This window comes from Perognathus longimembris, chromosome 22 (assembly GCF_023159225.1).
Source record: "Perognathus longimembris pacificus isolate PPM17 chromosome 22, ASM2315922v1, whole genome shotgun sequence".
NCBI classification, from domain to species: Eukaryota; Metazoa; Chordata; class Mammalia; order Rodentia; family Heteromyidae; genus Perognathus; species Perognathus longimembris.
In genome coordinates, this window is record NC_063182.1 from 8,232,199 (window position 1) to 8,246,973 (window position 14,775).

General features: G+C 54.4%; 1 protein-coding gene across 5 annotated transcripts in view; it reads left to right on the forward strand.

Moving 5' to 3' along the window:
- Nrg2 (neuregulin 2) overlaps positions 1–14,775 on the forward strand; it is a 180,380-nt gene that overhangs the window by 147,033 nt on the left and 18,572 nt on the right. For 4 of the 5 annotated variants that reach the window (XM_048331459.1, XM_048331458.1, XM_048331460.1 and 1 more), the window contains exons 3-4: positions 5,069–5,187; positions 13,242–13,362. In XM_048331459.1, the coding sequence (XP_048187416.1) occupies positions 5,069–5,187; positions 13,242–13,362 (240 nt within the window). The remainder of the gene's footprint in view (positions 1–5,068; positions 5,188–13,241; positions 13,363–14,775) is intronic. The other variant, XM_048331462.1, reaches the window with a different exon arrangement.

Sequence of the window (14,775 nt, forward strand, 5' to 3'; positions counted from 1 at the left end):
GTAGAAAATGGCCTCTCCGCTACTTCCCAAGCCAGGAAGTCAGGCAAGTTTCCCCGTGCTGGCCAAAGTATCCCCAAGCAACACCACCACCACCACCCCTGGAGTTTGAGCTCCCGATCTCTGCACTTGCTAGGCAGGTGCTCTACCACTGAGCCACGTTTATCCAGAACACTTTCCCTCTACAGGGCCATGTCCTCATCCCCCCTCCAACTGCTCTCCTAGCCACCCCCCTCCCCTCCCATCCCCTCCCCTGCGTGTCCTGCCAGCTGCTACCTCTTCAGCTCATCCCCGGCCCCTCCACGGCTGTGCCTTAAGAGACCCCAGTGAGCTCCGAGCCCCCCAGCGTGCTCCCCCGTTCCCCTGGGCTCCTCCTGGCCCCCCTAGGCATCAGACGTCATTGACGGGGGACTGTCTCGTGTATTTGGGCTTCGTGCTAGGCGTTCTCCCTCGCCTGAGGGAAACGTGCATCTCCTCCCCACGTCTCCAGGTCGCTTGCGGTGTGGAGTCTGGTAAACATCCTGACCATTTCTCCAGAAAAGTGGCCTTTACACACCCAGTTTGGCTTATAATTCTAGCGGTCCCCTGACCCCAGTGAGTGTCTACAGGGGCTGCTTCCCTCCCTCTGGTACGGGGGACTGAACCTGCGGCTTCTTGCTTGAGCCCTGGCCTCCGCTCTTCCATTTTATTGTATTTTTGTCAGTCTCCCCAGAGCCTCTGAGATAGGGTCTCTCAACTGTTCTCCGCTGGCTTCTAACTGGCAGTCCCTCCCTCCACCTCTGCCGCTGGAGTAGCAGGATTACAGGCATATGCCACCACTCCTGGATTGCTACTTTGTTTATATTTCAGTACTGGGCATTGAACCCAGGGCCCCACGCATGCTAGTGAAGTCTCCACCACTTGAGCTTTGCCTCCAGCCTGGGATGATTGTTCTAACATGGACACATTTGCAACTGTCCATTCCTTACCTGGCTGATCTAGAAAGCCTGCCTGGAATAATCTTTGGGCTCATCCAACTCTTCCTGCCCTGCTGTTCCCTGTCCCTCCTGCTTGCCTGACCCCTAGTCATCCTCTTCATGACCTTGAACTTGAACCTAAGCTGTTCTCTGCCCTGCGTAGCTTGTCCCTGTTGTCTCTGGCAACACTTTCCAAGGCTTAAGTGGGTTGAATGCCCTGTCTTGTGAACACCAGACCCAGCCCTCCAATGGTCCTAAGAGCCTCAAAAGGAAGAAGAGAAGGAGAGAGCCACTGCCAGTGTAGAATTGATAAGAATCTTGCAGGGCTAGCACTCGTGTCCTGGGTTCAAGGTCGCATAGAGGCTAGGAGGCCCTCTGTCCAGACTTCCGAACAAGGTCCTTTCTGCTTAAGCTTCTGTTTCACTTGACAAATGAGTAGCCCAGTCCAGACATAAGACCTAGGTATGGTGGACCCGGGCCTGAAGTGAGTCTCTGGTACCTCCCTACCTATCAGGGCCCCGCCTGCAGAAATCTCCTTGTCCTACCTATCCTGCCCCTAGGCTTCAGCAGTGAGTTGTTAGTGATGGAGCAATGGGCATGGTGAGGACTCTGAGCACAGCGGCCAGGGCCAGAAGCTTCCCTACCTGCCCTGCAGCAGGCTCCCCGGGCCCTCAGGCTCTGCCCAGTTGCCCTTGCGCTGGGAACCTCTGACAGCCTGCAGAGTGACCCCCACCACTACCGCCAATCCTTGCGGGGTGCTGTCTGTCTCCGTGCCCACCACACTGTGGGTTCTTACCCAGGCCTTCCTGTGCCGGGAGAAAACTGCTACCCCCAAAGCCCTGGGCACGAGCCCTCCCCTGCAGAACCGCATGTTCCCTTATTTATGAGGGGCAGGCCGGGACAGGCCCCTCAGGAGGCCGGGCAGGGAGGAAATGGCGTGGCCGCCTAGATCCCATTGCTGCCAGCAGAGAAGCAGCTGGGGAGGGCGGGGACGGTGCCCTTCGCAGGGCAGAGCTGGGTCACCCAGCGGTGGGGCACCCGCAGAGCAGCGTGCCTGCAGGGGAGGCACAAAGGAGGCCCTAACCACCGGGGATTCCAGTTGGGGATAGCAAAATTGGGACAGTGACTTGGAGAATGGAGAACCTGCAGGGCCCTTCCTCAGCTCCGCCCAGAGCCTCCATATCACTGAACTTTCCTCAGTGAGATCCCTAAGACCTTTATCAAGCGAGCACGGGTGTCCTACCTGTCGCCCGAGCTATTCAGACGAGATCAGGCGCGTTCAGGGTGGTATGGCCGCAGACTCACCCGAGCTATTCAGGAGGCTTAAATATAAGAATCATAGTTTGAGGCCAGCCTGGGCAGGAAAGTCCACGAGGATATTATCTCCAATCACTGAGCAAAAAGCCAGAATTGGAGCTGTGGCTCAAGTGGTAGAGCACTAGCCTTAAGTGAAAAAGCTAAAGGATAGGACCCGGTTCCTGAGTTCAAGTCCCAGTACTCACACACAGACACACACACACACATACACACACAGACCCTGGTCAACCAAGACTTGTGTTTGGCAAGGGTTTTGTCACTTCCTTCTTATTCCTCCAAGAACAGGGGCTCTCTTCTAGAAGGCCTTCATGCGGGAGCCCTTCCTGCAAATTCCAGCTTTGCCTTTTCCAATACTCTGTTTCACTCAGCCTTGTCCAACTGCATCTGATGCCTTTGAATGGAGCTGTAGGTAAGAGAGTTCAGCTCTGTCACACACACACACACACACACACACACACACGTACGTGAGCCCTGTGGCCCTCAGGTGATTTCCTGCCCTCTTCACGTGGTGCACAGAGAAGGGAGAGGAGAAGCTGGCTTTGTGACATCTAATTAGGCTGCAGCAGGGAAGGAGATGCTGTCTCCACCAGAGGGGCCTCCAGGGCTCTGCTTAATGAAGGGAACAAACTTTAATTGACAAAGGAGAGTTGTAGGAAGGCACCAGGCCAAGGAGAGAGACCAGCTTGGGCCAGAAAGGATATGGAATAGTCCGGCAGCTGTCATATTCGTGAGGACATCACTAAGGCAAGATGATCTATGAACACAACCATTGCATTTCCCCTTTTGGGGTCTTGGGGTACAAGGGTTGGGACAGAGGCCAGTCTAGGAGAGGTTCATGAAGCAGAAAGCCTCGGGACAATGGCCTAGTTTGCATTTCCTCAACCCTGGTCCAGCCTCTCTCTTCACCAACCCTGTCCCAGGAATGCCAGCAGCCCCATGACTGTCGAACATCTCTGGGGCTGTGACAGTTCTGCTAAAATCACCCCTTCTACCACTGTGCCTATCAGGAAACTGTGGGGTTGTTTTTTTTTAACTCCTTACTGAAAAGAGAAAGATTACAACATGCAAAGGCAGTTCCACACTACTGTCCCCGTAGGTGCCAGACCGGGTCCTGGGCTTTATCTGGGGGAGGACGGGGCTACAAACCACCCTTTGGAGAGTCTCGGCCCCTGAGGTAGGTGCATGCACGCTCTGAGAAGGAAGGAGTAGTCTGACAAGGAATTCAGACAGAAAAGGAAAACCAGGGCCAGGTGCCCTGGAGTCACAGCACTTGGGGATCCTGCCCTTCCCGAGCCTGACCTACAACTCTCAGCGTGTAAGGACTAGATGAAGAAGAGGCTAGCCCTAGCTTCGAACACCCAGAGACAGCCCCTGTCCCCACCAACTGCAACTAAGTGTCCTCTGGCAAGCCAGGAACCTTGCAGGAACTCATTTTTCCCATCTGGAAGAAGAGAGAGCCCGTATTGGCCCTGAGGATCTGAAACCCAGACCCAGTCAGGATCTGTTTATGTACACCTCCTGCTCCTCACGCCGAAGACACTCAGGAAGCATCTGTTGAGTGAAGGAAAGCGAAGCCTCTTGGAGTGGTCACAGGGTGCCCCTTGGTGGTAGAGCTGAGGGAAGAGCCACAGGTTTGGACTGAGACCTGGGCATAGTTGCTACCTGAACTCATCAGGACAATGGCTGTCCCAGGTACCTGGACATTTACGTCCATTCTGTGTTCTTACAACAGAGCACATGGACTGGGTTATTATAAATCACAGGAGTGCATGAGTTCTCAGTCTGTAGAGGATGGGAAGTTCAAGATCAAGAGACAGCATGTGATGAGGGCCTTCTCGCTGCATTGCTGTGTTATAGCACGGCAGGAGGAGTCACATAGTAAGAGAGTAAGAAAGTGGGAGAGGGAGCTAGAAGGGGTGCGTGTGTGTGTGTGTGCACCTGTGTGTGTGTGTGTGTGTGTGTGCGTGTGTACATTCACATGAAAGAGAGAAGTGAGGGAACGGGGGTCCAGAACAGTTTTATCACAAACCCAATAATAACTCTAATGGTAACTTTAATCCATTCATGACCTAAACATCTCCCATATAGAGCCCCTCCCAACACTCCTTCAATGGAGATCAATGAACTTTGGGAGACACATTCAAACCATAACACTGAAAATAGGTTCTTACATATCCAGAGTAACAAGCCACAACCTCTAAGGAGAGCAGAGACAGCCAGGATGAAGGACACCGACATGTGACTTCTTAAGGGACCTCCTATTCCTTCCCTACAAAAATGTGAGCCAGGGGCTGGGGATATAGCCTAGTGGCAAGAGTGCCTGCCTCGGATACACGAGGCCCTAGGTTCGATTCCCCAGCACCACATATACAGAAAACGGCCAGAAGTGGCGCTGTGGCTCAAGTGGCAGAGTGCTAGCCTTGAGCGGGAAGAAGCCAGGGACAGTGCTCAGGCCCTGAGTCCAAGGCCCAGGACTGGCCAAAAAAAAAAAAAATGTGAGCCGGAAAGGTCAGCCCTAGGAAAGGAGAGATGTGAACACTCACAGACTGAGAATGTGTGTGTAGTCATTGGTCCCAGGGTGCTATCCTAAGGGCCTGCGTCTCCCTCCATCTCGGAGGCTCGCCATATTCTACCTGTCCTTGGCTCTGTCCATCCCGGTCCAGGAAGAAAGAGCAGGAGTCTCAGAAAAGAACATCTCCTGCCTACCCCACCTGCTCAGCCACTGGGCTCTGTGGGGAAAGAGAGTTGTCACGTGGTTCTGGCTCACGCCTCTCCTGCTCTCGCCCCTCCCCAACCAGAAAGAACTCACGCCTGCAGTTCAACAAGGTGAAGGTGGAAGATGCCGGGGAGTACGTGTGCGAGGCGGAGAACATCCTGGGGAAGGACACTGTCCGGGGCCGGCTCCACGTCAACAGCGGTAGGTGGCCCCTTAAGGAAGGGATTGGTCCTGGGGCGTTGGGGGTGGGGGGGGGCAGGGTGGACCTGTTACCCCAGCCACGTGGAGAGAGAGGCCGGCACATGATCCGTCTTGCCGTTAACTCCCCTCCCTCCCGCTGCTGCCATATCAGGCCCCGAGATCTTAGCCAATTCAGAGAAATGCAGTCGAAGCATAAATGTTTAGCTTTGTTATCTGGGCCTGGAAGAGCCGCCAGCTCTCATTTTAAATACCCTGAAAACTAAATATTTTGAAATCAGGAGGTGGGGGTGGAGGGAAGGATATTTTTAGAAGGCAATTATGGGAGGCTGGGCTGCCAGGCCCCGGGCGGGGGAGAGCCGTCTACTGCATCACGGGCCACCTGAGCACCGGCACCTCCGGGGTGGCAGCCGTCCCCGCTGGCCCTCCTCCCTGGAGGGCTTGGACGGCAGGACTAGCAACACCCTTCAGCCTCTCTTCCATGCCAAAGCTGCTCGTCCCCGGCTCGTGCCCCTTCATTCACCCCTGCACCCCGCATCCCTCCAATCCCTCTCCTCCCAACACCCGCAGATGGAGCACACCATTTACCGAGGTACCCCGATTCACTTTCAGTCCTGCCCCCCCCCGCAGAACCCAATCCTACATCTGTCATCGCCTGTCTAGATTTCCACCAGGCAGCCTGGCCGTACTCCCAAAGCAGCACTATCTAGACGAGCACACTCCCGCCCGTGACCCTCTGCTGAACAGCCCGCCCAGACCCCGCGTGTCTTGCACTGACCAGGGGCCATCTCCACAGCTCTCTGGGCTCCTTGGGCTACCTTGCCACTGAGTCAAAGAAGTCTTAAGTCTCCACGCTCTGATTAGCCCTTCTGGGTTTTTCTCACATCTATCTCTTCCATTCCAACCTCATCTCAAGGGCAGCCCTGGCTCAGGTTTCATCCCTACTGGCTCACAAATCCAAGGCCTGGCCTTTTAAAGCACATTCATCCAGCCACGCCCACACCACGGGTCCAGACAGACCCCTGCTATGGAGCCACGGGACAAGGACTTGGTCCTCACCACCCTGACCCACACTGCACTCCATCCTTATTCTCCCTCCCAGGAAGCCTCCACTCAGCCCACTGAAATGCCCCTCTCAGAACCGACCCCAGTGTGGGGCCACTTCTTCACCCACCAGCGTCGGGTGGCGTCTCTTGACTTCCAGCCTTAGGTCAGGCTTCAACTTCACACTGCTGCTGTGGGCCTGACCACCCCAGTGGAGGGTGGACCTCAACAGTCGGGGGCACAAGGACGATGCCTCTCCCTTGGAGTTGTGACCCTAGCTGTTAGTGCTGAGCCAGGCTCTGTATAAGCTCATGAATACCTATCCAGGATTAGAATGTATTTTATAAGTTATGAGAGGCTCAGAGAGGTTGTTTTGCTCAAAGTCAAATAGCTAGTCAATGACAGAGCTGTGCGGTATAAAGTCATTGGCACACTTAGCCCTGGCACTTCAGGAGTGTATAGGTAGCTTGTTTACCACTCTGGCCTGAAGGCCTGCTACAGTAGGTACCTAGAAAATATTATATAAAGGAAACTTATGCCTATAATCCTAGCTACTCAGGAGGCTGAGATCTGAGGATTTCCATTCAAAGCCAGCCCAGACAAGAAATTCCAAGAGACTCTTATTTCTATTTAACCACAAACAAAGCCAGAAGTGGAGGTGTGGCCCAAGTAGTAGAAAGCTAGCCTTAAGCAAAACAAGTCTCGAATCTTGTCTAGACCGTGAGATCAAGCCTCAGGTCTGACATAAAGGAGCTAGGGGTGTAGAAGGAGGAGGGGTTGGAAGAGGAGGCAGAAGAAGAGAAAGGAAGAAAAAAGAAGACACTTAAAACCTGCTCCAAGGCCTCCTTGCTGCCCTCTTTTCCTGGGCGTGATATGTAAGGCATACCTGGATCTTTCTACCTGTCCTGAGACTGGAAAAGTAAGGTGAACCTGGGATCGTCCTGGTTGTCCCGGTTGGCAACTCTCTGATCCATCTTGGATCTGGGAATCCTGTTTTATTAATCAAGACTTTTCTCAGTTAAAACTGACAAGGACACAAACCTTGTAAGTCCCGAGGTCTGTGGCACTAGACATGACAATTCAGTAACTGAGGACGAAGCGGAGGGCAGCTCCCCCCGCCCCCCGCTGTGTTCTGGACTGGTTCGTTCCTCCTAGGAAGTAGTTCTCCAGAGAGGCCAGGGGGAAGGAGGAGAGGCCATGGCTCAGACAGCTCCAAGGTCATGTCCCCTAGCCTTCTGCTTCTGCTCCAGGACCATCCTTCGAGTCATAAGGATGGATTCTAATGGACCCTGCTATGGTTAGGTGCCCACCTGCCCCTTAAGTGCTTGGAAAGGTGCAGTGCCATCTTTGCCAGCTTGTCTGTCAGCAATGGAGCTCCTGCAAGATGGAGAGCTCTGAGCCACAGCCTCCTGGAACTCCATGGAGAAGCACTCCTACAGGAGCCTATGAGTAGGGGAAGATGGCTGCCACCCAGAAAGCCCACGGTGCCCTCTGTGCTGTGCAGAGCTTCGGGGCCCCTGGGATGAGCTTCAGTCCCATCCCTCACACAGCTCATTGGAGCAGCAAGCCCGGTTCTGATCCGCTGAAGAGCCGGGCAGGGGAGCCTTTGGGCTGGAAACTGGGGGCAGAGCGGGAATCCTAGCTACCCATAGGGCTCCTTAGCTCTTGCTTCTGCAGCCTGACGAGAGAGAGTAGCCGGCGAGCTAGGGGAAAGAATTCAGAGATGTAGTCTAGTCTCAACTGTATGGCCTGCAATCCCACCTCAGCCCACTTCCCTAACCGTCAGTTTCCCCTCATTGGCTGGGCGGTGGTCTTAGGTCCCTTTCCCTAAAATTCTGGGATTCTGAGTTCCATGTTGAGACTACATCCTGTATGCCTCAACAACATATATATACATACTTGTACACACACACACACACACACACACACACACACACCCCTCCTGTGTCCTCTTTAGCCCATGACAGGCAAGGACCTGCTCCTGACGTGAGAAATGGACAGGGCCACACAAGGAACCAGAAAGCGCTATTTTCCCAGGCTGAGATCCCTGAGCTCCTTGTTTATCTTTGGAGCCCAGGAGACCTGCAGCAGCCACACCCTGAGGAGGGGGCGGAGGGCGGGCAGCGGGCAGCTGGGCCTGCCCCCCTCTGACTCATCCCAAGGTGGGTTGGTATGGCCTCCACCCAGGCCCCAGGGGAGCCAGGCCCAGGGACGTGGGGGAAGGTCGAGGAGCAGCCGCTGCTCTGGGGGCATCTACCCAGCTCTCCAGTAGCTCCCGTTTCATTTGAGGGGTGTCTGATCCTCCTCCTGGCTGTCTTTGCTCTGCAGCTCACCGGAGGCCTCCATTCTCCTGCTCTGGCTAGAAGGAGGAGGAGCCCAGGAGTTTGCAGAGCTTGTCTGACCCACTTCTGCATTAGCAAAATCAGTGCCCCGCCTAGGTGAACGGCCACACGGGGATATCCCAGGCACCAGGCAGAGGACAGCACGTTTGCCCTGAGATGTCACCGGAATGTAGAAGTCCCAGAGAGGCCTCCAGGCCTGTCCCCTCGCTGGGGCTTTAAAAGGCCACCTGTTTGAACATAACCTGCATTCCCCTGGGCACACGTGTGACCTCTCACACATACAGCATGCTGAATAGCATGACCCTGCTCTGAGCCCCGGGAGTCAGAGCCTTGCCCCTCTACAAAGTCCCACAAGTAGGACTTTGAAAATAACTGCCCTTCCTAACAGATGGAAGGGCACGGGCACATATACCCGAGGAAAAGGGGTTCTGCACAGGCACCGCGATGAACCCCGAGACTGAGCATCTGGGCCTTGAAGAAGGAGAGGTTTTCACCCAGGGGCACAAGGGAAAAATGAGCTACAGCAGAAGGCAGCTCAGCTCCACAACACCTGCTCACAGACCATCTTGCTCCTTTCCAACTCACCAGGGCCCTGATCAATTAATATTTGTAATTAAGTTTAGATAGCATTCACATAGCCTAAGATTTACCATTTTAACATATGCATCGGTGGATTTTAGGTTCGCCACTAAGTTTTGTGACCCTCACCACTAATCCCAGAACATTTTCATCCCACATGCATTAGCAGTCATACCCCACTGCCCCTCTCTCCAGCCCCTGGTGACAACTAATCCTTCTCCTCCTGGGAGATTTACTTATAGTAGACATTTTATATAAAAACAGTTATGCAATATGTAACTGGATTCTTTTACTTAGCATGTTTTTTAAGGTTTATCCACTGTTAGCAGGTATCTCCTCTAGCAGGAGTTCCTGTAGTATCTCCTGCTACAAATGGATAAGCTTAAATGGGTATCATTCCTTTTGATTGCAAAATAATATTCCCCCAAATGAATGTACCATATAATAGTTACTCATTTCTCAGTTTGAGTTACTGGGTTATTGGGATCGTTGCTCCACTTTGGCTATTATGGATAATGCTGCCATCAATATTTATGTAAAGGCTTTGCATGAATATAGCTTCTCAATCTCTTGGAGACGTAACTAGGAGTAGAAGTATAGTAGTTCTATTTTTTTTTAATCAGTTCATTTTGTTTTGTCTCGTTTATGTGGTACCAAGGAATTGAACCAAGGGCCTCACGCATGCTAGGCAAGCACTCAACAGCTCAGCTCCATCACCAGCCCCTGTATGTTGTTTTTGTTTTGTTTTGTTTTTTGGATGGTGGTGGGGCTTGAACTCTGAGCCTGGCCACTGTTCCCAAACTCTTCAGCTCAAGGCTAGCTAGCGCTCTAGCACTTGAACCACAGCACCAATTCCGGTTTTCTGAGTGTTTTCTCGGAGATAAGAGTTTTACAGACTTTCCTGCCTGGGCTGGCTTTGAACCACGATCCTCAGATCTCAGCCTCCTGAGTAGCTAGGATTACAGGCATGAGCCACCATACCCAGCAATGTTTATTTTTTTTTACGAACTACCAGACTATTTCCCAATGCAGATGTACCATCTTATAGTCCCACCAGTAATGCACAAGCCCTCTGATTTCACCAACACTTATTAGTATCCTTTCTATTATTATTTATCCATTCTAATGGATGGAAAGTGTTATCTCATGGTGAGTGTGGTTTCATGTTCCTTAATGATCTTCCAAGAATACGTGCATACAATAGGAGACAATGTTGTACTCTATAGAAGAGATGTCACCATCAGCAAAGGACACCAGACAAGTTAGTCCTGGGATGGCAGCAGGAGGCACTTTTCCCCCAGAGAAGCAAATAGTTGTTTGTTCAGTCGATCGTTTTCCAGGCCTTCTGCTAAGACATTGGCGTTCTGTGATATGTGACAGATGTGGACTGCTAAGGGGACTTACTTTCTAGTGGGGAGCTGTTAAAGCACCCGCAGTCATTTTAGGTTAGAATAAGCATAGCAAGCACAGTATGACAGTGAAGGGCAGGCATAAGGGAGGAGCGTGATCGGCTGGAAGAGGCCGCTGGAGGCCTCTATGCAGGGCCCCAGGCTTGCTGGAGAAGCTGGGCTGAGACCAGTGTAGTCACAACCTAACAGGAGGAGTAGGAGATGAGGAGGGAAGGTGAGAAGACGGGGCGGGGGGAGGGAGGGCGGGCGCTTCTGAGTGCAGAGGGAAGCCAGGAAAGGACTGACCCAGTTCACATATTGAAAGACTTCTCTAGCAGCTGCCAACCCACACGGTAAGAGTAGACAAAAGTCAGCACAGGAAGCCCCTAAGAAGGCTTCTGTCATCTCCCAAGGAGGAGACCACCATGACCCGGACTGGGGAGGACGTGGATGTGGCTGAAGTCTCTTAGGGTTCGGGTAGCATCCATCCCCTGGGAGATAGATGACAATGGGAGTCAAGGAGAAACAAGGGGTGCCCTCTGGGACTTTGGTGGGTCCCGTTTGGTCACTGACACAGGAAAGACTGGGGAGGACAATGGTTAGGGCAGGCAACTTGGAGCTCCATTTCGGACATGTTGGGTTTGGGGTAGCTATGAGCCACCTGAATGGAAGGTTCAAAGGAGCAGTCAGGCCCTTTGCTTAGAGCCGCCTTGCTTCTCCCAACGCGGGGAACATAGTGAAGAAATACAGACCTGCTGACAGAGGAGGTGTCGACAGACGGCCTTTGGACCCACTCTGTGATGTCATGGTGTGAACACCCCTCTGCTTGTGCAAATCTCCCTGCCAGGCTGGGGGAGGGGGGATCTAGAAGGCTGGCCTTTCTAAGCCCCTGGCCTCGTGCTCATGCTGATGGGGTATTCGCAGCCCCGATTCCCAAGGCTTGCAGGTCTCTCTTTCTTCACTTGCCCTCTGCCCCTCCACACCCATACACGTACCTCAGTGAGCACAGACAGGTATGTGTGGAAAGCCCTAGTGTGCAACTGTGGTCTTGGCCACTGCAGCCTCCTCCCAGATGTGCACTGCTTAATCCGTCTGGGCGGAATCTCCACGGCAGGTAGTGTGCCACCATGATCGTAAAGGGAGCCATGCCGCTCCAGGCTGAGATTCCTCCGGCTTGGCGCAGGCCCCCAGGAGCTCCCGGGCTGGGGTCCACATGCTGTTTGTGTTCATCTGCTGATCAAGCCTTGGTTTTGCTGACGTGTTCTTTCCCAAGGGACTGGGTAGCTGACACAAATGCATAACTAGGAGTCAGGAGCCCGGAGACCTCGTCACAAGGCATGATGACTCTGGACAGGCCTTCCCCCTTCTCTTTGCTCACTCCCCCTTCGCATGGACCCAAAGGGCAGGACAACCTCTAGGATCTGCCCAGTGGGGAGACTTTATAACTTGCAGGCGTGGTCACCTCTCTTGTTTCTCTTCTTTATCCCTTTCTTAGTTTCCTGGGTCTCACTGACCCAGAAAGGGGGCGCGGGGTGGGGGGGGCGGGCGGGGTGCAGAGACCAGCAAGCAAGCTCCTCTCCCGGGCGAGCATGTGGGTCCCAGCTGGGTGTGTGGAGGAGCCTCCTGCTCGGAGACACGGGGGTGGAGCTCCAGATGCCAGCTCAGCAGCAGGCATGGGGAGCAGAGGAGGCTGGGAGCTGGCCCTGCCCACGGGATGTTATCAGTGAGCTCCTCAGACATATACAGAGGCAGAGCTGTGTGTACACTCGCAGTCTCCCACGCTCCATCCGTCTCCCTACATGTCTAAACACTGAGGGCACCGAGTGCTTGCTCTGTTCCTTCCTCCTCCTCTCGCCTCCTCCCTCTTCCTGAGAGGAGAGTAGGTTCATACTCGTTTTCCTAAGGAGATACAGTCCACCAAAGTGCCATGGGCATCCTCTGTAAGAAGGCCACTACTGGGCGGGAGAGAGCCCCCCCTCAAAGCCCCTGGGAGTGAGGAGGCAGGGAGAAGGCCCAGTCCGGCTGCCCAGCAAAGGGCATCAGCTTCTGGATGAAAACTGACCTTCTGTGCAAGAATTCCCCCTCCAGATCAGCCGTGGGGATGCTGCCCGCCCCCTGAGGGGGGACAAGGCTTTTCCTTTTGTTGAATTCTTCAAAAGGGTCTGATCCCGAGGCTGTGCCGCCGGAGCTCCCCTGCTCTCGCTCACTCCGTTCCCACACCCCAGAAAATCACAGTGTGGTAAAAATGCTATTTCTCTGAAGTCCTCATTCCCTTCCATCTCTCTCTCTCTCTCTCTCTCACACACACACACACACACACGCACACACACACACACACTGCAAGTCCACCATGAGAACCCAAAATACAGATGGACACAGGTGGCTCCTCTCCACCTAACTTCCTTCACTAGACACCAGCATCTTGCCCACCTACTGCGGACCCCCAGCAAGACAGGGGGCACCAGGCAGAGGTTGCCCTATTCCAGCCCCTTCCTGAAAATCTTTGTGGCCTTTAGAGGTTTGCCAAGAGTGTAAGTGCAGACTAACAGTGGCACCCATTTCCCTGTTGTCAACCAAGAGGGACCCACAGACTCCCTCCCCAGGCAAGGCCCGCAGGCTCTGGCATCTTCCTGGGATTTCTGAGCTTCCTGGGGCCCAGAGGTGGTCTCCATGGGTCTCCAGCATGTGTCTCTCATACCTCCAGTGAGCACCACCCTGTCATCCTGGTCCGGGCACGCCCGGAAGTGCAACGAGACAGCCAAGTCCTACTGTGTCAATGGAGGCGTGTGCTACTACATCGAGGGTATCAACCAGCTCTCCTGCAAGTAAGTGACCACTGGGGGCGGGCACAGGGCCGAGAGCAGGGGAGGGGAGGCTGGGGCAGGTGTGGAGGGCTCTAGGAAGAGCAGGCTTCATGCCACTGGGAAGGGGCCCCCAAGGGGTACAGACAGGGAAGCTTGCCCACCTCCTAGTCCTTTCTGGAATAGAAGATATAAGCTCTACGGGGCAGAGACGTTCCTGCAGTCCCAGTTTCCCAGGCCCACACCACTCTGTCTCCTGATGTCTACCTCTTAGCAACACCCTTTAGGAACATGGGCGTGCCAGTCTAAGGCACTGGGCTACTTCTCTGTCTCTCTCTCTCTTTCTCTCTCTGTCTGCCTTTGTCTCTGTGTCTGTCTGTCTCTGTGTCTCTGTCTCTTGTCTGTCTGCTTGTCTGTCTCTGTCTCTGCCTCTCTTTCTTTCTCTCTCTGTCTCTCTCTCTCCTTCTTCCCCATCTCTCAACAACTCTCCATATTCGTTCTGGAAGAACATGTCCCCAGCAGTGAGGGGGTCTGGCGGTCTCGGGGGGCACAGGCTCCAGAGCCCTTGGCAACTGAGGCTCCCACTGCTGAGGTTTGGAGAGTGTGGGACATGTCGGCCCGGAGCCCAGTGCTGACCTCAGCCCTTGTTGTCCTTCCTGCCACGAAGACCCAAAGCCCAGGAATGGCCTGGGTGCTGCCTGTGCCCTTGCAGACCCTGGTCCCTCTCTCCGGGGTGTGGGGACTCCACGGGGTGCCCATTGGAGGAGTCAAGGTGGCCCCAGCAGGAGCTCCAAGGAGCTCAGAAGCCCCAGCCCCCGGTGGCAATAGGGCAGGGGAGGAGGCGGGCCAGGAGGGTGCATGGAGACCCACAGCAGTCTTCTGGGAAGATGTTCCGGTCTGTGTGTGGGGACAGTAATGGGAGTACGGGCTCTGGCCAGATCTTGGGGAGGACTGGGAAGGGGGGGTGGAGCCCCGGCAAGGTGCCAGAGCAGCCCCATTCCCATGGCATCCGGGCAAAAGCCACCACAGTGTGCACGGTGATTCAGAGAAAGGGAACTGACCTCCTCGTAGACGAAATCAGACTCGAGCTTCGGGCTCTCCTGCCTGTGGCCTGTCAGAACACATCTGTGCCCCCATCCCCGGCTTCAGCCTTTTCTAGAAGCACGGGCTTGGCAAGGAAGCCAGCACTACTAAAGTCCCCTCCACCTGGTGAGGAGGTCGCAGAGCTGGTGGGCCCTCACGCGTGTCCCCAGAGTCAGGGAGCTTGGCCGTGGCTCTGGCCCCGCTGGCCGCCTGTCTGGCTTCCTCCACACCCCCCACCTGCCATCACCCCTTCCCACCCTCCTCCCCTCCTAAACCTCAGGGAACACTCCCCAGAGCAGGTCCCCCAGGGAAGTTTCGAGTCTGCTCTCCATTCACATCCTTCCCAGTTCCTGC